The sequence below is a fragment of the Choloepus didactylus genome, chromosome 18 (assembly GCF_015220235.1).
Source record: "Choloepus didactylus isolate mChoDid1 chromosome 18, mChoDid1.pri, whole genome shotgun sequence".
Taxonomy (NCBI): domain Eukaryota; kingdom Metazoa; phylum Chordata; class Mammalia; order Pilosa; family Megalonychidae; genus Choloepus; species Choloepus didactylus.
In genome coordinates this window covers 3524934-3546940 of record NC_051324.1, presented here as the reverse complement: position 1 = coordinate 3546940, position 22007 = coordinate 3524934, and the positions used below count along the sequence as shown (strand labels likewise).

General features: G+C 49.3%; 1 protein-coding gene across 1 annotated transcript; it reads right to left on the bottom strand.

Moving 5' to 3' along the window:
* Positions 1–2761: 2761 nt before the first annotated feature.
* Positions 2762–21220, bottom strand: TRIM16 (tripartite motif containing 16). The gene is made up of 6 exons (XM_037809895.1): positions 20655–21220; positions 15347–15442; positions 11137–11370; positions 7600–7765; positions 7044–7139; positions 2762–3720 (listed from the first exon to the last, which is right to left on the bottom strand). The coding sequence occupies exons 1-6, from the start codon at positions 21156–21158 to the stop codon at positions 3164–3166; spliced, it is 1653 nt and encodes a 550-aa protein (XP_037665823.1). The 5' UTR covers positions 21159–21220; the 3' UTR covers positions 2762–3163.
* Positions 21221–22007: the final 787 nt, after the last annotated feature.

The following is a 22007-nucleotide window of genomic DNA, read 5'->3' as shown; positions in this document are numbered from 1 at the left end:
TACAGGCTCTGGCTATACGTTTATCATTGAGAAACAACACGATCTGTTGTTAAAGGCGCCAAAGTGATCAGCTGATGTTCTGTGCATAAGGAAAGGGGTCAAGGTTTAGGGCTGGGTACCCCCTAAGAGACCTTCCCCCCATTTTATAGATGAGAGCAAAACCACAGACTGTGAGAGCTCCAGTGCAATTAGGATAAGAACTCCCGAGTTGAAGGCTACAATAATGAAAAATAAAGCGGCAAATGAGACATTCCGGGAGGAGAAGGAATTGAGCCTCAGAGGCAGAAGGGGATATTGGCTTCCCTGAGCTTGAGACCAAGAAAACCTAAAGCAACAGGCTGAGAACAGAAAATTGACTAATAATCAGACCCCATACATTTTTGGTTATTATTCAGCCCTCTGTTCAAGCAGCTATACGGCAAACAAGCCAGTTGCACAGATCCCGGCATCCTACTCTTCCCCCAAACAAAGCTGGATAAAACAGAGCAGGGGTCTTTGCAGGTGAAGGGAGCACATCTCCCAGTGGACCTCCTCCATGGTGGCCCCTGAGTCCACCCTCATGCCCACCCCCACTGTCCCCTGCGTCCCTGGGTCCTGCCATCACTTCTGGCAGTGTGCACAGGTAAGTCAAAGAGATAGCTACCTGTGCCGTTTTGAATGTAATATGTCCCCCAAAACACCATTATCTTTGATGTAATCTTGTGTGAACAGAGGTATCAGTGTTGATTAGATTGTAATTCTTTGAGTGTTTCCATGGAGATGTGCCCCACCCAGTTGTGGGTGATGACTCTGATTGGATAATTTCCATGGAGATGTGGCCCCACCCATTCAGGGTTGGGTCTAAATTAAATCAATGGAGCCATAAAAATGAGCTGACAAACAGAAGGAACTCAGTGCAACTGAGAGTGACTTTTGAAGAGGAGCTACAGCCAAGAGGGACACTTTGAAGAATTCACAGGAGCTGAGAGAGTAGCTGCAGATGAGAGACAGTTTGAAGACGGCTGTTGAAAGCAGACTCTTGCTCCAGAGAAGCTAAGAGAGGACAAACACTCCAAGAGCAACTAAGAGTGACATTTTTAAGGAGCTGCAGCCTAGAGAGCTCATTTTGAAACCAGAACTTCGGAGCAGATGCCAGCCACGTGCCTTCCCAGCTAATAGAGGTTTTCCGGATACCATTGGCCATCCTCCAGTGAAGGTACCCGATTGTTGATGACTTACCTTGGACACTTTATGGCCTTAAGACTGTAACTGTGTAACCAAATAAACCCCCTTTACAAAAGCCCATCCACTTCTGGTGTTTTGCATTCCGGCAGCATTAGCAAACCAGAACAGACTGACACACAAACCCAATCACACTGCCTTAACCTCACAACAAAAACCCTGCAGCACCCCATGGGAAAATACATTTTAATTTCAAAATTAAATTCTAAATTGATTGAAGGGACGATGGAGAAGCTGGAGGAAGAGAAGAGCAGTTGAGGGTCGAGCTTAGAAGAAAAGAAAGGACGATGAGAATTTTCATGCATACTATAAATTGAAAAGTCTATGAGCACTGAGTTCCCACTGCTCCTAAGCCATTGAGATGCATAAGGGGTTAGTTGCAGTTTGGCTATGACAGCTTGGTAGAATTTTTAAAAATTATTATTTTTTCTATGTAAGATATAAAAATGTATATATTGATAAAATTATATAGGGAAGGCCCTGAGACAGGGCCCCAAATACCGTGCCCTACTTCCTCTTTGAACACCCTCTTGAGTTTCCTCTTGATGTCTTTTGAAACCTGAATCTGCACCAAGGTGGCTGACCCAGCTGTCCAATCAAGCACCTAGTTCACTGAGTTTGACCCAATACAAAATAAAGCCCACTTGCCCTAAACCCGCCCCTATGAGATGGACAAACCCTCATTCAATCAACAGGAGTCAAGCTAACTTACTATTTATATCTATAAAAATAATTTATCACCCCTAGAAGCCCAAAGCTGCTTCCAGTTTTGCAAGTTATCTGGCTTCCTTGCTGCAGCAAAACTTCAGTGCCCCAAATAAAATGCTGTAATTTGCAAACTTGTCTTCAACTTGCCTATCAACAATATACACACACATCTACACACATAAATACACACATATCTGTACACACACATAAATGCACACATATCTATACACACAAATAAATGCACACACATATATACACAAATACATGCACACACGTACACACAAATATAAACACACATATGTACACATATAAATACACACATACACACAAAAATATAATGCCTCTTTTCAAGTAATCACTGGGATCATTACTTAAGTTATTAATTTGGGGGGAAGAATTTTAGCCTCTAATGGCAATCACTGCTATGCTATTCTCTGCCCTTATTAAATGATCCATTCTCCCTCTTCATTTCCAGTATCTGGCCTCCTTCCTTGGGGAGAAGGTGGGATTTACTCAACAAAACTTCAGAGCAACCGGAAATATGGAGGAAAACTGGGTGCATCCCAGCAAAGCCTGGCTCTCAGGTAGAGCCCCTGAGCCATCCGTGCTCTGTGCCCTGCCCGTGGACCTGGTGTGAGGGGAGCACGGAGAGACTCCCTGCAAGGGCCCCTGCCCCTTCAGCCCCCAAGACTTTGTGACTTTGAGCAACTGAGCCCCAGTTTTCCATCTGCAAAATGGGAGGATACAATAACTACATCATCGTGAGGATTCTGTGAGTCAATGCACAAGAAGCGCTCAGAACAGCATCTGGAACGTAGGAAATGTCCAGGAAAGTTAGCAATTTATTATGGCCATAGCGCAAGCTTTGAAGTCACTCTGAATTTTCTTGGTTGCCAAATCTGGGCAAGTGTGGTGTTTACCTGAGCAGACGGGAGGGGATCACTGGAAGATGATGATGGGGGACCGAGGCCCTCCTGGAGAAGCGCCGAAGAATTGCTACCAACACACAGAAAATGATGCTGCTTGGGACACAAAGGAGCAGCCCAAGACCCTCCTCCTCAGCCACAGACCCTCAGGCTTTCAAAACCCAGCTGCCACTGCTGGCTGGTTGAAGCCCCCTGTTATTTCTCCCCAGAAGCCACCCTCAGCGTGCACCCTGCTGTCCCATCTCTGTGGTTGGCCAACGTCAACCTGTAGCCCCGGGCACCCAGGGAGCAGCCTCCCTTGAGGATGATCACGCCTTCTCCGGTTCCTCCCCCAGATCCACGACGCGGATGGCGCTCTCCTTCTTGGAGAGCCAGAAGGCCGCATAGACAGGCTCGGAAAACTTGCAATCAAACTTGTGAATCAGAGTCATGGCGTCAGGCTCGACGCCATAGAAGGACAGGGTCCCTCCTGGGAAGTCGACGTAGACCCCAAGCCTCCGGAAAGGGCCGGCCTCGAGTGGGCTCTCCGTGTCGCTGTGCCAGGCCGTGAACTCCTTCCCGTTCCACTGGAGGCTCCAGGAAAAGTCATTTCCAGAAATGCAGCCGTTGCGCTCCTCCCCTTTCCGGTCGATGCCCTTGTAGGTCAGGCCCACGTAGGTGCCCGGGCCGGAGAGCTCCACCTCGAAGTAGTACCTGTGCAGGTACAGGCTCTGCTGGGACAGCACCTGCCGCCAGTGCACGAACCTGCTGGGGAGGTCAGGGTACTGGTGCTCCCAAGGCGTGGTGTTGGTGACCTTGCGATTGTCCTCCTGGAGCCGGAGATACCTGTGTGCCGTGTCTGGGTCCAGCGTGATGTCACATGCATCTGTGTGGGCACGAGAGGCAGGGGGAGCGGTTCAGAATGGACAACTGATGCAGACAGAACTTGTTCAACCCAGCTGGCTTCCCAAGCGTGAGGAAGCAGCCTCCCTGCTCTGTTCACTCAGGCCACTCTCTGCTCCCCGCATAAAAGAGTACGGGGGTGACAGCCAGAAAATGGAGAACAAAAGTCACTGCGCTGACTTCCTTTCTGAAGCTCAAACTTCTTGGCATTCACTGGATCATTTGCTGAGCTGAATCAAGAGGTAATATTCGTCCATTCCCTTACTCATTCATTCATTCAGCAAATATGCACGGAAAGCCAGGCGCTGCTCTACCCACGGTCAGCGTGGGTTGGAGGAAATAGCACTCCTAAACCCACATCTGATTCATTTATTCATTAAAAAAAATATTTGACTAACGTTGAGCCTGGTGAACTCTTGGACATTCCCCCAAATAGATCTCTCTTTCAGAGGCCCTTATTCCCGTGAACACATCTCCATGCGCCCAGCTGCTCATGTCCAAATCAGTGAGTTATTTTTGACATCTCTTTTGCCCCCACCCTCCCCTCTCAGCCCTGTCCACAGGTAGAAGCAGAAGCAAGTCCTGAGCAGTCTAACTACTTGTCTCCAGCCCCACAGCTTCAGCGCCCACCTAAGCCAGCACCAAACTCTCCTGACCCGGAGCAAGGGGCTTCTGAGCAATGATTTGCTCTCTCCCCATCTTTTGTCCCTTCAGTACCTTCTCCCCAGAGCCCCGGTGCTTGTTTGAAGGTATAGACGAAGGTGAGCCACGTTGCTCTCACTTAAAACCATTTGATGACACCCGCTTGCTCTTAAGATAAAACCGGGACCCTGCACCCTGGCGGCGAGGTCCCTTCTGACAGCCCTTGCCTGTCCCTCCAGGTTCATCTCCTGCTCTTTTCCCCCTGGATAACCACGTCCTGCCACACCAACCTCAGACACCCCATGCTGAGCCCACGTGGGGCTTAGCACCCACAGACCGTCCTCCACGACAGGGTCTTGCCCTGCTCTTTGTCTGGGTGTTTCCTATCATCCTTCTGGGCTGCGGCTGAGAGATCGTGTCCTTCAAGGGGTCCTCTGTGAACCCCTGATCTAAATCCCAACCTTTCCCATCAGTTTCTCTCACAGCATCCTGGCTTTTTTAAACGTCACATTATTCATGATATTTTGTAACAATATATTTGTGTGTGTGTTTTTAAGACTTGTCTTCCCTCTGAATCTATAAACTCCACGTTTTGTGGGGGCTCTGTTACAGGAGGTCCTGGCACAGAGAAGATGTTCAGCCAATACTTGCCAATTGAACTAGCATTTTAAAGGCTATAAAACCTCCTGTGATTTTTTTTAAAATTGTGTTAGTTTAACCCAGAGTCTTTCAAATGTCTTTGTGCCTATGTCAGAGAAATTGTTATCTCTCTTGTGGCTCCTTGTGGGGTTTACTCCATGAGACAAAAGCCAGCCCCACAAATCTCTTTGAGATAAACCCTTCTGGACCTTGAACTTCTGAGACTGCTGAGGGGCGGCACCCTAACTTCCCCAATGCCCCTTTTCGGACTGGATGCCTTTTAAGGCAGTTCCCGACGTCCTTTCTCTATGTCTAGTTTAGCCCTGTTTCTTGGGCAGCACACTTTTAGGGTCTCGAGTGAAAACCCAGGTATTTAATGAGGTAACAGAAATTCTTAGTGGTCAGGGCACCACATCCTGGGAGACAAGAAGGACACACAATAGGTTTAAAAGGAAAAATGAGGGTGAACTCATTGCCTGGAAAAGGCTTCTGCTCCGCGGCCCCATGTTACAAAAAATGGCCCAAGAATGCCAGCATTTTTGCCCACCATCGATTTTGGCAGCCCTTAGCATCCAGATTTTGAGCAATAATATTTTTCTCCTCTAATTGGATCCAGGTCTCCTTGGCTGAATCTAAGTCTTGAGACAAGGAAAGAATCAGTTTGGGTCTGGATCACCTGCCAATGCCAGAAAGCAACGATGCTTTCAAGAACGTCAGGGGCAGCACTTGGAGGGGCTCAGGGCAGCTGGAAAGTGGTGCCCACCGGCCAAGCTGGCAATTTGGGCAGCAGAGCTTTGGCAATTGGGATGATCTAAGTCTATAAAAGGTTATGAGTTCATCATTGGACTCAGAAGAGGTAAGCCTTTGTTTTTTCACATGTGAAAAAAGACATCTGCAATACAAAAAGAGGGCTTATAATGGGATAAGTTGACTTTTTATTTTAGTGTTAAGATTAAAGAGTATTTGGTTTCTTGTATTCATTATGTCTGTTGGTAAAATAAGGTGTGCTTCTGCCAGGAAGCAGGAGAGAATAAACAAAGGAAACCAAGAGGAAGCCAAGAGGTCCTAGGAAAAAACAGGTGACAGTCATTGGGAGCTGAGGCCCCACGTGAGGAGCAGGGGAAAGGGGTCCGGAGTTTACACAGCCAGCGGCCACCCCCAGAAACCAAGCAGAAGCAAGAATCGACAGCATGTTCCGAAAAGATGGATCAGCCAAATATCCTAAAACGAGCACTGTTTACACAGAGGCCGTCCCTCCTCTCCTAGGAAATGAAACCTTGTGGATTTGTTTTCTTGGGGTAGATAGGAACATGTTGGAGGTAGTGTAGTTATTTTGGGTTATTTGTTTTTTCTTATTCCTTTGTTTTGGTTTTGTCTGAAATGTTTTTTTTATTGCCTGTTTTTTTTTTAATTTTTTGATAAAGTTAATAATAGTAAAAAAAGAAACACTGTGGATGGGTTGATTATAATGTACTAGTTAAAAATACAGTACTTTTAATGATACCAACAGACCAAGTCAGTACCACGTAACGACCAGGACAGGGGGTTACGCAATTCTGGCCAAACCAGACTCAAAAGTATATCGTTCACCAACTGCCCAAGTTCGTGAACGACAAGGGAAGACTGAGGGACTGTCCCAGATTTGAGGCCGAAGAGTTGTGAAAACATCTGTGATCCTAGATTGATTCTGGATCAGAAAAAGGAATTGTTGGTGAAACGTGAATAAATTCTGTAGATAAGTTAAAAGCATCGTATCAGCGTTAATGTGCTGGTTTTGATCAATGCACCATGGCTCTGTAAGGTGTTAACATATGGGAAATCTTTGCTTTATGTTTGCACCTTTCTGTAAGTCTGGAATTATTTCAAAATTAAAAGTTAAAAAAATTTTTTAAAGTTAAAAAATTAAGTGTTTTGTTTGGGGATAAACACAAGGTGACAAGAACCTGAAACCTACATGAAAGATGGCTTAAATCAATATACCGATATCAAAGACTAGGAAATGGGAAGTTGTTCACCATAACTTACACTGGAGGAACTCGTTCCTGCCACTGGGCTCGGGTCTTGAGGTCCAATATTTACGCTGAACGACGGCAGACACTTGGGTTCTGATGTCATACTCCTCTAGAAAATCAGAGAGTTGTGAATGCACACACATCCAGCTGATCCAGAGAACCCAAAGAGAACCAGGACTTCCCAGCCAAACTTCCCAGGGCATCCTGGGAGAATAAGGGGCAGAAGCCCAGTAACATCTCAGAGGCCCATGCTCCATGGATCACATTTCTCTCGTTGATGAAGCAAAATAAGCTTTAAAAGGCCCAAGACTGACTTGGATTTCACTTAAGGCTACAGGCATCGGAGACCCGAGAAGCTAGTCTTAGAAATGTCAGCCAATTGCATGGAATGTGCCCAACTCACCTTCTCAATTATAAAATGAAACCATCAAGATAAGTGTCCACTGGTAACATGGCCCAGCTGAAGGACGGCTTTGAAAAATGAGGCTTTCCTCCCAATTTCACCTTCTTTTCCCTGGCCCTGTCTCGCCTTCCGTATCACCCACCCCAATGCTCAGAAAGCTTCTCACCTTCCTTGGAAAACTCTCGGAGCTTTTCCTTATAGTTCTGCAGCAGTTGGATTATGTGCTCGGTGGAGTCCGTGATGACCTTCCGGATACCCGAGAGCTTGTCCTTGAGTCCAATGTAAACACTGGGGAAGGCACCATCCTCCATGTTCTTAAACTTGCTGTATTCCTGCGGAACAGGAAACATGGCAGAAATTGGATTGGTTTCTCCATTTCTTAAATTGGGTTGTGTGGGGGCTTAGAGCTGTATGTACCCCCAAAAAACATGTTCTTAAATTTAATCCATCCCTGTGGGTGTGAACCCATTGTAAGTAGGACCTTTAGATGAGGTGACTTCAGTTAAGGTGGGGCCCAGTTTAATCAGGATGGGTCTTAATCCTATTACTGAAGGCCTTATAGGCAAGGCCACAGAGAAAGACACAGGGAGCAACCAGAAACTGGAAGTTGAAGGAACCCAGAAGAGAAAGGAAAAGCCAGGAGAGGCCGCCATGTGCATTGCTGTGTGACAGAAAAGCCAAGGACCAAGGATTGCTGGCAGCCAGCCCCAGATACCTTGATACTGGACTTGTCCTGACCTCAAAATTATGAGTCAATAAATCACCATTGTTTAAGCCAACCCATCACATGGTATTTGTTTTAGCAGCCAGGAAACTAAAATAGTTTTCTTTCCTCATGATGTCAGTTTCTGTATCTGTAAAATGGCATTGACAGTAATATGTAGTTCACAAAGAAAGTGTATGCAAAGTTCCGAGCTTGGGGTCTGACAACGTGGAAAGCATTTATCTTTTAGGCTGGGAAAGTGGGCTGAAGAAATCAGGGGATGCTGGATGCCCCAAGACAGCTCCAATACCCAGCCCTGATGGGGGCCAAAAAACAGGAACACATTTTATGCCAACACCCCAAATGGAGATGTCTTAGTTTGCCAGGCTGCTACGACAAATGCCACAAAACGGGTAGCTTAAACAACAGGAATTGATTGTCTTGTGGTTTTGGAGGCTGAACGTCCAAAATCAATGTCTCAGCAGACCATGTCTTCTTCTGGGGTCTGTAGCGCTCTAATGCTAGGGCTCCTTGGCTTGCATCCCTGCCTTTGTTACATGCGGATCTGCCTTCCTTCTCTGACTTCTGACTTCTGGCTTCTACTGACCAACTGCATCCAAATTTCCTTTGCTTACAAAGACTCGAGTCATATGGATCCAATATGGATCTTCCAAAGATCCTATTCACAAATGAGTCCACACCTTAATAATAACATCTTCAAAGTCCTATTTACAAATGGGGTCACACTCCGCTTGAGACGTGAGCATGTCTTTTTTGAGGGTGTGATTCAATCGCCAACAGGAGGGAACGCTCTTGTTCCATTCATTCCCTCAGTGCTTGTCTTTGCTATTTTAAATGCGAACCACAGCAGGGGAGCGAGGAGCTATGGCAGCTTCCCCACGAGGCACAAGCCTGCCTCTCTCCTTTTCCTTGTCAATTCAATTCAATAAATAATTTATACCATGCATTAGAGTTTGAAACACATTTTCACATAGATATTTATATTAAACCATTTAAGTTTCAGGAGATGACTGCTTTCAGATGTAAAATATTAAAATTCAAATACCACTGAAGCATTGAAGAGCAGACTGGATGCAGAAAAAAATTAAGTCATGAAAACACTTGCACCAAAATTGTTCAATAGATCGATGGAAAAGAAGAAAAAGTCCCGAACCAGAGAGTAGATTGGGAGAAAGATGGATTATCATTTTAACAGTGTGTATAGATTTAGTCCTACCCATGATAAAATTAACTATTTAAATCAGTGGGGGGAAATGATGGCTTATGTAGCAAATGGTGTTCGTTCAACTTGCTAACAATTTGGGGAGAAACAAGTTATCTCTCACTGAAGTAGATAAACAAGTAATCTTATTCTAAAATACATTTTATATGCATTACAGTTTTTTTTCATGTGGAACATAAAGCTATAAAAGGAGAGAAGAAAATAACAGAAAATTATTTATATACCCTTTGGGCAGGCGGTCTTGAGAAAACCCATAATATAGGAAGCCTAATTTTTATTACTATTTTCTTTGAGTTTTGATCATGAAAAGCAAAGGAAATGACAGAGGGACATTCTGTCAATATTTTTGTCCTTGTCTACTTCTCTTTCTCTCACTCATTCAAATGTTAATCCTGGTTAACTCTTTAGGTAGAGGGATTGTGGGAAATTTCCCTTCATATTTTTCCGTATTTTCCAAGTTTTTCATCACAAACATTTATGTTTATTGTAACTAGAAGGGATTTTTTTAAAAAAATGCAATCAAGAACAATTGTTTTCATTTATAAATGTTAGAGCTGAAAGGAGCTTTGGAAATGACTTATTCCAACCTGCTCAGTGATAAATGAGGAATTTGAGCTTCAGAGACGGTAAGTAACTGGACAAAAAGCACACAGCTATCTGGTGACACATTCAGCATGGTGGCACTTATGCCCAATACAGTTTTCCTGCCCTGCAAGATTATATATTCTTCAGCTCTCACGCTAAACATATATTGCTTAGTGGCTACCAATGCACTGCATGAAAAGTCACATGTCCTCTGAGAAGACATCCTTAATTCCCCCAGCACATGCAGCTTTTTCCGAAAGACAGCAGATCTCCCGTCCCATCCCTGCCAGGCAAGCCCCCATACTACTGCCAGAGGGATTCATAAAACATTCTGATATGATCATTTCGCTTTTCCTCTTAAAGTCCTCACTGGCTTCTGTGACTTCAGGATCTCAAACAGGAGGAAAATAAACATGGAAACAGATGTGTCTCATAACCTAACGCCTGCCTGGCCCCATCACTGTGCACATGGCACCAGGGCTCCATCCTTACAAGGGGCATTAGTTCTCCAGATCAGTTGTGCCTTCGCAAACCTCTCTGGCTTTGCAATGCTGTGCCCTCTGTCTGGAACAAACTTCTCTTTTGTTTTCTCAATCAACGAGCTTTTATTTAGAAGACAGAAGTCTGTCCTTTTGTTGGAATCTTTCCAAAGAATCAAGCCCACCCTGGGCAGCCCACATGGTGGCTGTTTCAATAGACAGATAGAGAAGGCATTTGAACACCCTCATTTAGGAATAAACTCTTTGTAGGGTTAGGGTCCAAGTCCTACCTGCTGCCCTTGGTCAATTGGTGGCCGTGATTTTGGTCCAGAAGCCATACAAGGAAAGCAAGGCTTGAACCATCCTTAACTCGCACCCAGATGGAACAACTTCTGCGGAAAGGCTGGTGCTCCCCACGAACCCCTTAGCATCACATTTCGGAAAAGGAAAGGCAAGACCTGGTTCCAGACTGTCTCCCAGGAAGTCTTCCCCACCCCTCCTTCACTCTCTGAGCCAAGACCTCCTTCTCTCCGCTCTCCACTTAGCACAGAGAGTTTCCGTCATTGATTACGGGTCTGTCACCCCATCAGGCTGCTTTCTGAGGGCAGGGACACCCCTTTGTTGACTTTATACCCCGATTTCTAACACAGGCCCAGGCGAGCATGGGTGCCTCCTCCTCCGCCCACCCCGTACCTCCAGGAACAGGATGGTGTTGCTGATGGCAGCCACCCTCTCCAGCTCCTGCCTGCTCCGCTCCATCTCCGCGCCCCTGTGCTCCAGGTGGGTCTTGATGCCACCGGCCTGGCTCAGGGCAGCCTGCTCCTTCTCCTCCAGGAAGAGCATCACGTCGGCCTGGGCTTTCCTCACAGCACCAAGGAGGTCCTCAAACTGCTCCTCGGCCACCACCTTCACCTCCGAGACCGACACCTGGGGGCAGGACGGGCAGAGAGCCAAGGACCTGTTAGCAAGGCATCCGATGTCATCCAAGCTCAACGCGCAAAAATGGTCAACACAGCATGGTCTATGCACACGACATATTATCCAGCCCTAAAAAGAAATGATGTTCAGATGCAGGCGACTCCATGGATGAACCTTGAAGACAGCACACAGCTGGACACAAAGGGACAGATATAGGATCTTGCTTATGTGAGTTATCTGGAATAAGCAAATTCATAGAGACGGAGCATGGATTACAGGCTACCAGGGGCTAGGGAGTTATTGCTTAATGGGTGCAGTTTCTGTCTAGGGTGAAGGAAAAGTTGGGGTAACAGTGGTGATGGCAGCACAATATTGGAATGTGATTAATACCACTGAATTGTACACTGGAAACTGGTTAAAATGGGACACTTTGGGTAGTACTTATTTTACGAACAATAAAAAGTTTTAAAAATGTAAATAAGAAATCCATAAACTAGAAAACAATTTTCTATTGTGAAAGGAAGCTTTTACTCTGATTTGAATTCTGGGTTCCTGGGAATGGATTTATTCTTCAGGATATAAGTCCCTAGTTAGTCGTTGGTAAACCCGAGTCTCCGTTTGATGAGAAACTGGGTTGTGTGGCCTCTGGGATCTCTTCCAGCTCTAACGTTCTGGGGCTGGGATTCAGGCTCCTGAAACAGATTTTCCTACCAGGGTGGTACACGTATTCCATTGACTTGATAGTTCTATTTCTCACGGTAAATTAATAATTTGGATTTTTTTTTTCATAATTCAGCACAACTTAATTTTCCCTAGCGTTTCTTAATGCCTGGTCAAACTGACCACCACGTCCATCAGAGCTGAAAGCAGATCGAGGCTGGAGGCGTCTCTACCTGGCACAAAGTCCCCACAAATTACTGAGGATGGACACAGCCCCTGTAACAGCAGGACGAGCAGACCTGTTGGAGCAATAAATATTAATGATTTACACGATGACGCACACGTGGGATTTTTTCACCTGATGAACCCCATTTATAAATGCGTCCCATAACACTGTATTTGCAAAGCCAATCCAAGTTGCAAATGTTTTCCTCTTCTCTTTGGTAGTTCGTAAGTGTTGGTGCTGAGAGCTCTCTCTGACATGTGCCATTTCATCCTCATTGCACATTCTCTAGTGACTTTGTTAAACTTCATATAAAGGTGTCAGAAACAATCTCTTTGGTTCTTGCCTCCTTCGCCCCACCCCACAGCCCCTCAGCCTGGTCTCTGCCTGCCTTGGTCTCCCCGACTCTTCCTACCCAACCCCATCCCGTCTGAGAGCGGCCCTGAGCAGCCCATCCAGGTGCAATCAGTTTTCGGTTCCTCATCCCAAGACCAGGCTCAGGCCGGGACATCCAGAGCTCCAAAGGGAGCCAAAGCCACAGGTATCCTCAGGCTGAGACTCGCTCTCCCGGTGGGGAGGACGGCTGGGGTGGGGGGAGGAGAATAAGACCCCGATGGAGGAGGCGGCCTCAGCTAGGACGGGTCTCTGAGCCCAGGGCTTGTGGGTGCCTTGAGGTCTGAAGGGAGCTGGGAAGAAGCAGTGAAGACACAGATGGGGCCCACACCTGGCTGGGGACCCTGGCTCAGTCCAGGGCCCCAGAATGCAATCACATGGGATATCCAGGGTCTGCCAGTCTTTGATCGGATGGAGGAGAGAGGAATGAAAAGGGGAAGAAAGCCGGGGCATCTCTCCTGGAGGGAGTGGGGAGGGGGGTTAGAAAGAAATGTAGGTCCTCCCTACACTCTCATTTTTATGCCTACTTGTTCCATTGCCTGTTGGATCCCCTGAGGCTGGGGCAGCCGGACCGAGCTGGAAGCAAGTAAACAGTAGTAGCAGAATTAAGGAAGAGGGTGGATGGGAGGTTTCTTCCAAATTCCGCCAGCCCAAACCAGGACGAGCCTGGAGGCAGATGGTGGTGCTGGGAAGCACGGGTGGCCAGAGAGGCCATTTGGGCAGCCCCTTTAAGAAAGATGCTGTGGAGTCAGTCACCTTCCTGGGGCAGCAGACCACCTGTCACTTTTCCCAAGACCTGGCTCTCCTACCTAGAACTCTGTGATCCCAATGCTCGGGCGGCAAAGCCCATCACCCCAGCCCTCCACACACGTGTTCTTTGCACATATTATCTCATAGCAGCCCTAGGAAGTAGGTATGATTATGGTCCCATTTCTCAGATAAGGAGATTAAGGCACAGATAAATTAAGTAATTTGCACAGAATCACACAGCTAAGGTTTGAACCCAGACAGCCCATCTTCAGAGCCCGTTCTTTAAACTCCATATTCTGCCTCTTGGGCAGTGCCGAGGTTTGAGATCCTGGATGGTGATAGATTCAGCAGCTTAGCAGGTACAGCCCGACCCTCACCCCGTGGACATGGGCACCCCTGAGGACGATGAGGGGTGATGAGTGGGTGGTTGAGCTGAGCTCTCAGCTCGTGGACTGTAGCCCTGTGACAGACTCAGGGAAGGAGACTTCAAGCTCAGCCTCTAAAACTGAAGCCCTTGAGCACCATTCCAAGCACTTGAGAATGGACAGGACTCAGCCCCTCGTGGGCACCAAGCAGGGCCACCTACGCTCGGAATAGACTAAATACACAGGGTGCTGCTGACCTGGTGGTCAAGAGAAAGATGGAGACGGACAGCCTCCCCAGCAACTCCCGAGTCAACCGTTTACGAGACCTGCCACCCTGTCATTCTAAATCCTGTGAGTTCTGAAACAATCAATCATAACTGTATTTAAATTTAAATGTCAAATCATATTTTGATGATGCAACGAGGTAAAGATGGAAGGAGCCTATCTCAGAAGACAGGTCACTTTGCATAAACTTATTCCAGAGGGAAGTACTGCCGAAGGAGGGTGGGGGGCACATTAAGTAATGCATTCCAGCTCCCTCCCCCATTCCCCATTCCCTCCCACTCGGGATCCCGGTGACCAGCCTCCTTCAGCCATAGCAGCCACCCCCGGTCACCACCAGAACGCAGAAGCAGGACAAAGCATGGGGGACCCACACACGGATGTCACAAGAGAGGAGCAGAATCCATTAGTCTCCACAATTACGACATGTGGGTTCCTCATGGACGCACCATACCAAGGCACAGAGAGGCACGAGCCTGATGACAGATTTCAGGGTCCCAATCTCCCCCCCCGCCCCCCACAGAGGCCTCCTGAGGAAGGATGGTGGGAATGGAGGCCTCAGGGAAGCTGGCGGATTGACCCTTCTAACTATCATCTGTGGCTTCTCATTCTTCAAACTTCCCATGGAGAAACACTTCTTTCTTGCATTTTAATGGAATGTGCCAAGGATGTCATTTACTGCCCAAGTGATGACAAGCAAATGCTACAGAGAGAAGGGGCTACAGACATATAAAAGTGGCCAATTGTTTTTCTTTTTATGGTTTAAAGATGCTTAGGATGGTGCACATGTCTGTCAATCTGGGTCAAAGGAGTAACAACCCCAGGTCTTCCTGCCCACCCAAGCAGCGAGGAGGCCCTTGACAGGTCGTGTCATCTCTGTGTCATCAGTTCCCTTGTACATGGTGGCCATTGTCATAACCATCTCCTCCATCACTGTGCAGATATCAGACAACCGAGTAGGGATCAAAGTGTCTGGAAATTAAAGAGCTGGGAATAGGCAAAGTGCTCTGGGGGAGGCTTCCGATTATCTTAAGCCTGGGAAACAACAATCTTTGAAGGCTTATAAGGCTTTAAAATGGCATTTATTTTTCTTCCCTTCAGAAGATTATGTGGGAAAGAAGGAGTTGTTCATCCTTCAGCAGCTAGTTAGTGGTAAACACTGAGGAGAGGAAATTAAACGAGTCCATGTATTACAGATGGATGGATGGATGGATGGATGGATGGATGGATGGATGGACGGATGGCTGCCCCACGCCCACACACCCCCAGCCAGGTGGGCTGAAGACTGACGAGTCACCCAGAGCAGACTTACCAGGACGGATTTTTCGTTGGCTTGGAGCCTGGTGATGGCATTTTCATTCAACTTCAGTTTCCTCTCCAGGTCTACCTGGGTGCGCTGAAGTTCAGCCTGAGAAGAGGAAGGAGAGTGGTCAGGGGGAGCAGCTCAGCCCACATAGAAGTTCCCCCCAAAACAAGGGCTCTATCCACCTCTGAGGTCCCAGGCCTTCTTTCAGGGAGAGGAGAGTCTGACCCTGGAGGTGCTCTCAGGAACTATCCTACAGCGCCCCAAGCAGAGGTCAAAGGATCAGCTGTGCACCAGTGTCCTCCCAGGGCTGAACTCAGCAAGCATCAGCTGAGAACTCACTGAACACGTATGTTGTGCTGGTCATCATTTTAAGCACTATATACTGATGGCCTCACATCATCCTTACAACAACCGTATTAGGTAGATATAACCATTAACTCCACTTTACAGGTGACAAAATTGAAGCATTTATCCATAAGGCCACACAGGGTAATCAGTGGATTTGAACTTGCTCATTCTGACCCGAGTCCACAAATCGGAATAGCACGGCAAGGAGGGTCGGCTTTGGAGCCAGGAGGCCAGTTTTTCTACCCAGCAGCTGAGTCTTTGGACACGTTGGCTTAATTTCTCTAAACTTCCAATTCTTTACCTGTGTAATGAAGATAAAGCACGTGCTTTACATGGTTATAGTGGGTTAAGCAAGGATTCAGTATAGCACCTGGCACACCGTAAATGATCCGCACATGCAGCGATTGTCACGATCGTGATCGTGGTCATGGTGCGTCATCGCTCTCATCGTCACCCTCCCTGCTCTGTCTTCTCTGGAGAAGCTGAGGTTTGCCTGCTTTGACCTCACTGCCAAGCACCACTGTCTCCTCCTACGCTCACCAGCACTTTCTGCCAGGAAGTGTGCCAAGGCACAAAACCTAGCCCTTTCCAAACTTCAAAGGTCCCACCACGTTCCTGCTCTGCGAGGGCAGGAGACAGCCAAAAAGACATGTCAAGAACAGCTTGAAGCACTTTCAGTGGCTAATGCCTGCGTTAGAGGCTGAGTCATGCCGCCCACTGAGTGTCTCTCCCCTCGGGCACTGAGGTTGGGGGAATTCCAGCCCCAACTGCGAAGGAAGCAGCAGGCGGGGAGGACACGCTCCATAGGGCAGGTCTGAGGCTCTGGGTAGCTGATGTGGAGTGGGGGGAGCCCCAGGACCCTCCCACCCCAGAGGGACCCCCGAGACCTGAGACCAGGAGTGGGGAGGGGTTGGGGGACGTCTGACCTGCCTGCCTGGGAGCAATCATGCCCCAAGGTGACCCATTCCAGGGGAGCAGAAAACATGAACTGTTCAATCAAAGGTGGCGGAAGACGCACAAAACACACCCTATCAACGGGCTCGTGTGACGGGGCACCTACACAGTGTAGACGAGAATGGGTGTCTGCAGTCAACTCAGCATGACCCAAAGCCCTGGGGACACGCTCAGGGAGGATCCTGTGAGGGGGCTGGGGAAGGAGGCTTCTTGCCCTTCTCCAGAGAGCCTTAAAAGGAGAGAAGGATCTTAGCCAACTAACGGGGCCTCCCTGAGTGAGACACCCGAGAGCAGGCTCTCCCAATGATGACAAAAGGTGGGGCCTCTTTGGGAGACCAGTGTCTCCGGTTATTTCTATTCTAAGAAAATGATGGGGTGCTTCCAGTGATGGCTTCAGAGCTCCATATACACATCTCAGGCCAGGGTGGACCCTGTACAAAAGCAGGACGTTGCTGCCTACAAGCTTAGATGGCCACAGGTCTAAGGGACCGCACATCCTGCCTCTTTCAGCAAGGCACTGAAAAATGTTGTGCAAAAGGGTCAATATTTGGGGGCAGAAGACCTGCCCCTTGCTGGTTAATCGAACTGGGACCAATCATTCAGTTTCCTCTGCTCTGGTTCTAGCCACACACACAGGCTCCTGCTTCATCTCTAGGGCAAAGTTTGCACCCGGAGCTTGGTGGCCGGGGGTTGAGATGAAGAGGCAAAAAGTATAGCAGAGGGAGTGAGAAGGGAGAAGAAAATTCCAGATGGTGCCAGTCCCTCCATGTTTCCAACCATGCCACGTTGGCTCGTCCGGGGAGTCTGCCTTTATTCTAGATTCTGGATTCTGACTCCAAACCTCCGTCATTTGGTCAGAACCTCCCACACGCCAGTCCAGTCAAATAACACCAACTCCCTGCTCATGAAAGACTTTACAGCCTGATGGCGTAGTTAAGACAAAACAAGTTACACAACACTGAATGCAAGACATTCTTCAGAAGTTCTAGAAGAAATTCTTTTCCTGAGTGGCCTTGAGTCATCCTCTTTTGGCTACCAGACAAGCATGGATACTGGGTACTGGGACTTCTGCTCTATGCAGAGATTGTGCCCCGGGTCGGCATCCAGTCCAGAACTTTCCGGAACCAATACTGAGACTGCGGTTGAATGTTTTGACCTGGCACTCATGGACTTCAAGGATCCAAGACAGGCCCAGCTCCAGTGTTTCCTCCTCCAAATCCTGCCCCGGCGTCTCGGGCTGCTGAGCTCTCCCTTTTTTGAACACAGGGTGGTTGCACTGAACCAACCTGGCTCACCACAGAGCCGTGGTATGTGCATTGGCTTCCTGATCCGAGTTCAAGCTCCCTGAGGGTAGACAGTGGAGCCTAGCACTTAGCCCATAGTATGCACTCGGAAATGTTTGAGAAGTTTGAAGAAGTACAGGAAAGAACCAGGTGTCAGAACAAACTAGAAAAGTAGGTCTCAGAAGGAGTCTAAATGTTACAACACACACACACACACACACACACACACACACAGACGAGCTCTCATTTGCAGCCAGCCTGAGATTCAGAACAGGGGAGAGGACCAAACGACGCCCAGGCAAGACCAAGCTCTTAAGAGGGGAGGGTCCTCAGGAAGCTGGCCTGGGGTCTAGGGGAGTGCTAAGCTCCCCAGAGGAAGAGCTGGGCCCTGGAATCCCAGCAGGGCAGAACAGATATTTAATCAAAGAGTACCCCCCTCTCAAAAGCCAAACAGCTTCTGCTCACTGACATAGTCAGGAACCATAGGTGCTTCAGAAAGTTCTCACTTCCCTGATAGAGAAGTAACTAGCCTTGTGGACCCTCATGTGCTTGGCTTCCCCTGCCATTTGCAATTTCCTATGCAGAACATGCCAGCCTGAGTAATTATTAGCCTCTAAGGGGCTCCAAGGTGACCTTCAGCAAGTAACCCCCGCAAGCTGGGACTGACTTAAGGGAACACGGGGTTTCTGGAGCCTTGGTGATTGCATCTGATAACCCTGGCAGAGGTGCGGCTCATCAGGGAACCATGTCTTCTGGGCTGGTTTCCTGGGCTCCTTGAAAGGAAACTTTCAGCTACTATTATTTGGAGGAACCACCCGGAGTGTAAATCCCCTTAGGGAGTAGACTTGCCCTCTGAGCTGATACCAGGAAGCAGAAGACTGAATTGGAGCCATCACTAGAAATCTGCGCTCTGGGACATGGTGCTGTACCTGTAGCCGTGATTGCTTTTTGGCACCAAAAACTGTTGTCATGTCCCTTTACCCAGGTGTCCTTACTTTACCTCACACAGCTCAGTTCTAGGATATCTCAATTTGGGATTCTGGACATGCTCAAAAAGACTCTTCCGGGCCCGGAATTACAATGACTCTAAGGCTTTTTTATACACACCAGGTGTCCTATGTTTAAAATTCACGTTGTCTATGTTCTGGTACAAGCACAGAACACATCGAAAAAGAAACAGGAAATTGTAGACAGTGTTTGCCTCCTAGAAGGTGTAGTCTATTGCAATGTTTGTTGGAGATTGTTTTTAACATGTACATGCATTACTTTTCCAGGTAAAAATAAAGTAAAATTCAGATCGCACACCCAAGAGGAGAAGCTTTGTTTTAACATCTCTGCTGGCATACGTGTGGCAGATTTTGGTGCCAAAAAAACAAAAGTGAGGTTATAATGCTGTGTTCCTGGGGTCCTTCGCACATGTTCCTCTAGTAGGAGGGCTTTCCAGAAGCTTCCATTCCTTATTCCGTGACTTAGCTAATTGTAAGAGCTTGAACAAATGTGGCAAAAGTAATGAGTCCCCGCCTCATGGAGTTCTGTGAAGACTCAAGTACGTGAAGCATTTAGCGCATAGTGATGACGAATCAGTGCTACCTTCCTCGATTTTCTGGAGTGCTCCCCTTTGGTGCATCTATCTGTTGCTGCGGAGCTGTAACTGGTTACGGAAGCCGGGAAATGAGGTGGCTGCATCGTCCTGACAGGATGCAGCCTGGCCCTGGAGATGCCAGACACAGCTGCAATTGGTTTCACAAGCCGGAAACAGTGACTCACTGGAAACGGAGCTTTCCAGAACAGTTCCCACTAACACTAGACAGACCAGATTATTTAGGGATGGGCGGGGAGGGGCGGGGGGAGCAAACCATCCGAAAGAACCCTCCTTCCCAGGAACCCCTTTCTGTGGCTGCCCAGGAATTGTGAGCGAAGGGGTCCCTGTGGATCTGGGGGCCGGATTCTGTGTGCAGAGAGAAGTGCCACGTGAATATGGGAATGTGGGACAAAAGTCAGCTACACTTCTCGATGGAAAAAAAGTGTTCGTGGAAAGTCAATGTATGAGAAAGCACAGAAAGTTGTTCTTCTCAGATCCAAGAACTCCTCCATGTCTCGGCTGTAGGGCAAAGAAAAGCTGGCTGTTGTGTAAGCAGTTTCCTCATCTGATGGGAATAAAATGACAGTTAAGCACGCGGTGCTGCTCAGTGTCTCCTGATTCCCCTGTCAGGTGAGGAGCTGGTATGTTTTCCCAACGTTAAGCCACACTTGATGTTACACCTGGCTGTAGGTTTCAAATCTGATGTTTTCCAGCGCTTGGATTTCATATCTGTATCTCTATACAGGTCCTTTGCTTGGGGTACAGGGAAAAGAAGAAGTAGGGCAAAGGCTGAATTCTTTTCTCTTGAAATGCTGCCAAAGCTTGTGTTTTGTTAACTTTAACTGCCGGTGGAAATGCCGTGTGTTGGCAGTCAGAGAGAAGTGTCTCCATGCTGAGCCCCAAACACACCTCACCAAAAGCTGGAAGGAAACTAGCAAGCGTGGGGAGACGAGGAACGGGCAGAGGTTCAGCAGGACAAGGGGGACCCAGCTGGGGACACAGTGACTTACTCACAGTTTCCAAAGCCAAGGGCCACTTTAAAAAGATGAAAGTCCTTTTCCAAGTGAGGGGAACGGGACAAGCCCAGGGGCCTGTCCCTGCGTGCGGCACCCACCCCCGGCCCTCTGGGGATCCCCAAGACACTCACCTCCGTGTCCCTGCGGGCTGTGTCCAGGGGGGCGGTGGCGTGTCCCCTGTGCTGGCCCTGGCCACACTCCTCGCAGATGCACTGGCGGTCGGGCCGGCAGAAGGCCACCAGCGGGCTGCGGTGGGCGCGGCAGGTGCGCAGGTGACAGTCCCGCAGGGGCTCCGCCAGCTGGTGGCCGTGCAGCCTGCTGTTCTCCCGGTGCGGCCGCAGGTGCTCCCCGCAGTAGCTGACCATGCACGTCAGGCAGGACTTCACGGCCGGCACTCTGCTGGCCCCGAGGCAGAAGTCACACAGGATGTCCTCCTCAGCCGCGTCGCCGTCACCGGGAGCCCCCTGCCCTGCAGAGTCGCCGCCCTGTCCCCCTGGGTCCCCCTCGGGCCTCTCCGGGGAACCCCCATCCTCTCCCGTCGGGCTGGTCCTCCCGGGGTCCGGGCCAAGGGGGCCTGGGGCGTGTGCGCCGACCCGGGCCGGGGGCCCCGGGAACGTCAGGTCCAGCTCGGCCATCCGGAGGGCTCTGCTCTAGGCCGGCCGCCCTCCGCCCCGGCTGGGAACTGTGCAGCCCAAGTCACTAGAGGAGCCACGGCCCGGCGACCGCGCGGCTGCAGGAGCTTAACTGTTTCCTGTCTCCCAGAGGAGCGCTGTGACTCAGCCCCCGGCTCGAGACGGGGACCACAGCCAGCTGCGGGGACAAGGGGCTGCGGGGACAAGGGGCTGAGGGGAGAAGGGGCTGAGGGGACAAGGGGCTGTGGGGACAAGGGGCTGAGGGGACAAGGGGCTGCGGAGACAAGGGGCTGAGGGGACAAGGGACTGAGGGGACAAGGGGCTGAGGGGACAAGGGGCTGCGGGGACAAGGGGCTGAGGGGAGAAGGGGCTGAGGGGACAAGGGACTGAGGGGACAAGGGGCTGAAGGGACAAGGGACTGAGGGTACAACGGGCCGCGGGGACAAGGGGCTGAGGGGACAAGGGGCCGCGGGGACAAGGGGCTGAGGGGACAAGGGACTGAGGGGACAAGGGGCTGCGGGGACAAGGGACTGAGGGGACAACGGGCCGCGGGGACAAGGGGCTGAGGGGACAAGGGGCCGCGGGGACAAGGAGCTGAGGGACAAGGGGCTGAGGGGACAAGGGGCTGAGGGACAAGGGGCTGAGGGGAGAAGGGGCTGAGGGGACAAGGGGCTGCGGGGACAAGGGGCTGCGGCGACAAGGGGCTGCGAGGACAAGGGGCTGAGGGGAGAAGGGGCTGAGGGACAAGGGGCTGTAGGGACAAGGGGCTGAGGGGACAAGGGGCTGCGGGGACAAGGGGCTGAGGGGACAAGGGGCTGTGGGGACAAGGGGCTGAGGGACAAGGGGCTGAGG

Bases quoted from the DNA above. Each gene is read 5' to 3' on its own strand.
- TRIM16 (XM_037809895.1), bottom strand. From the start codon at position 21,158: ATGGCCGAGCTGGACCTGACGTTCCCGGGGCCCCCGGCCCGGGTCGGC. The intron at 15,443-20,654 runs GTGAGTGTCTTG...TCCTCTTCTCAG, and splicing joins CAGCCCGCAGGGACACGGAG to GCTGAACTTCAGCGCACCCA. The intron at 3,721-7,043 runs GTAAGTTATGGT...GTGCCCACACAG, and splicing joins CAGGAACGAGTTCCTCCAGT to ATGCATGTGACATCACGCTG.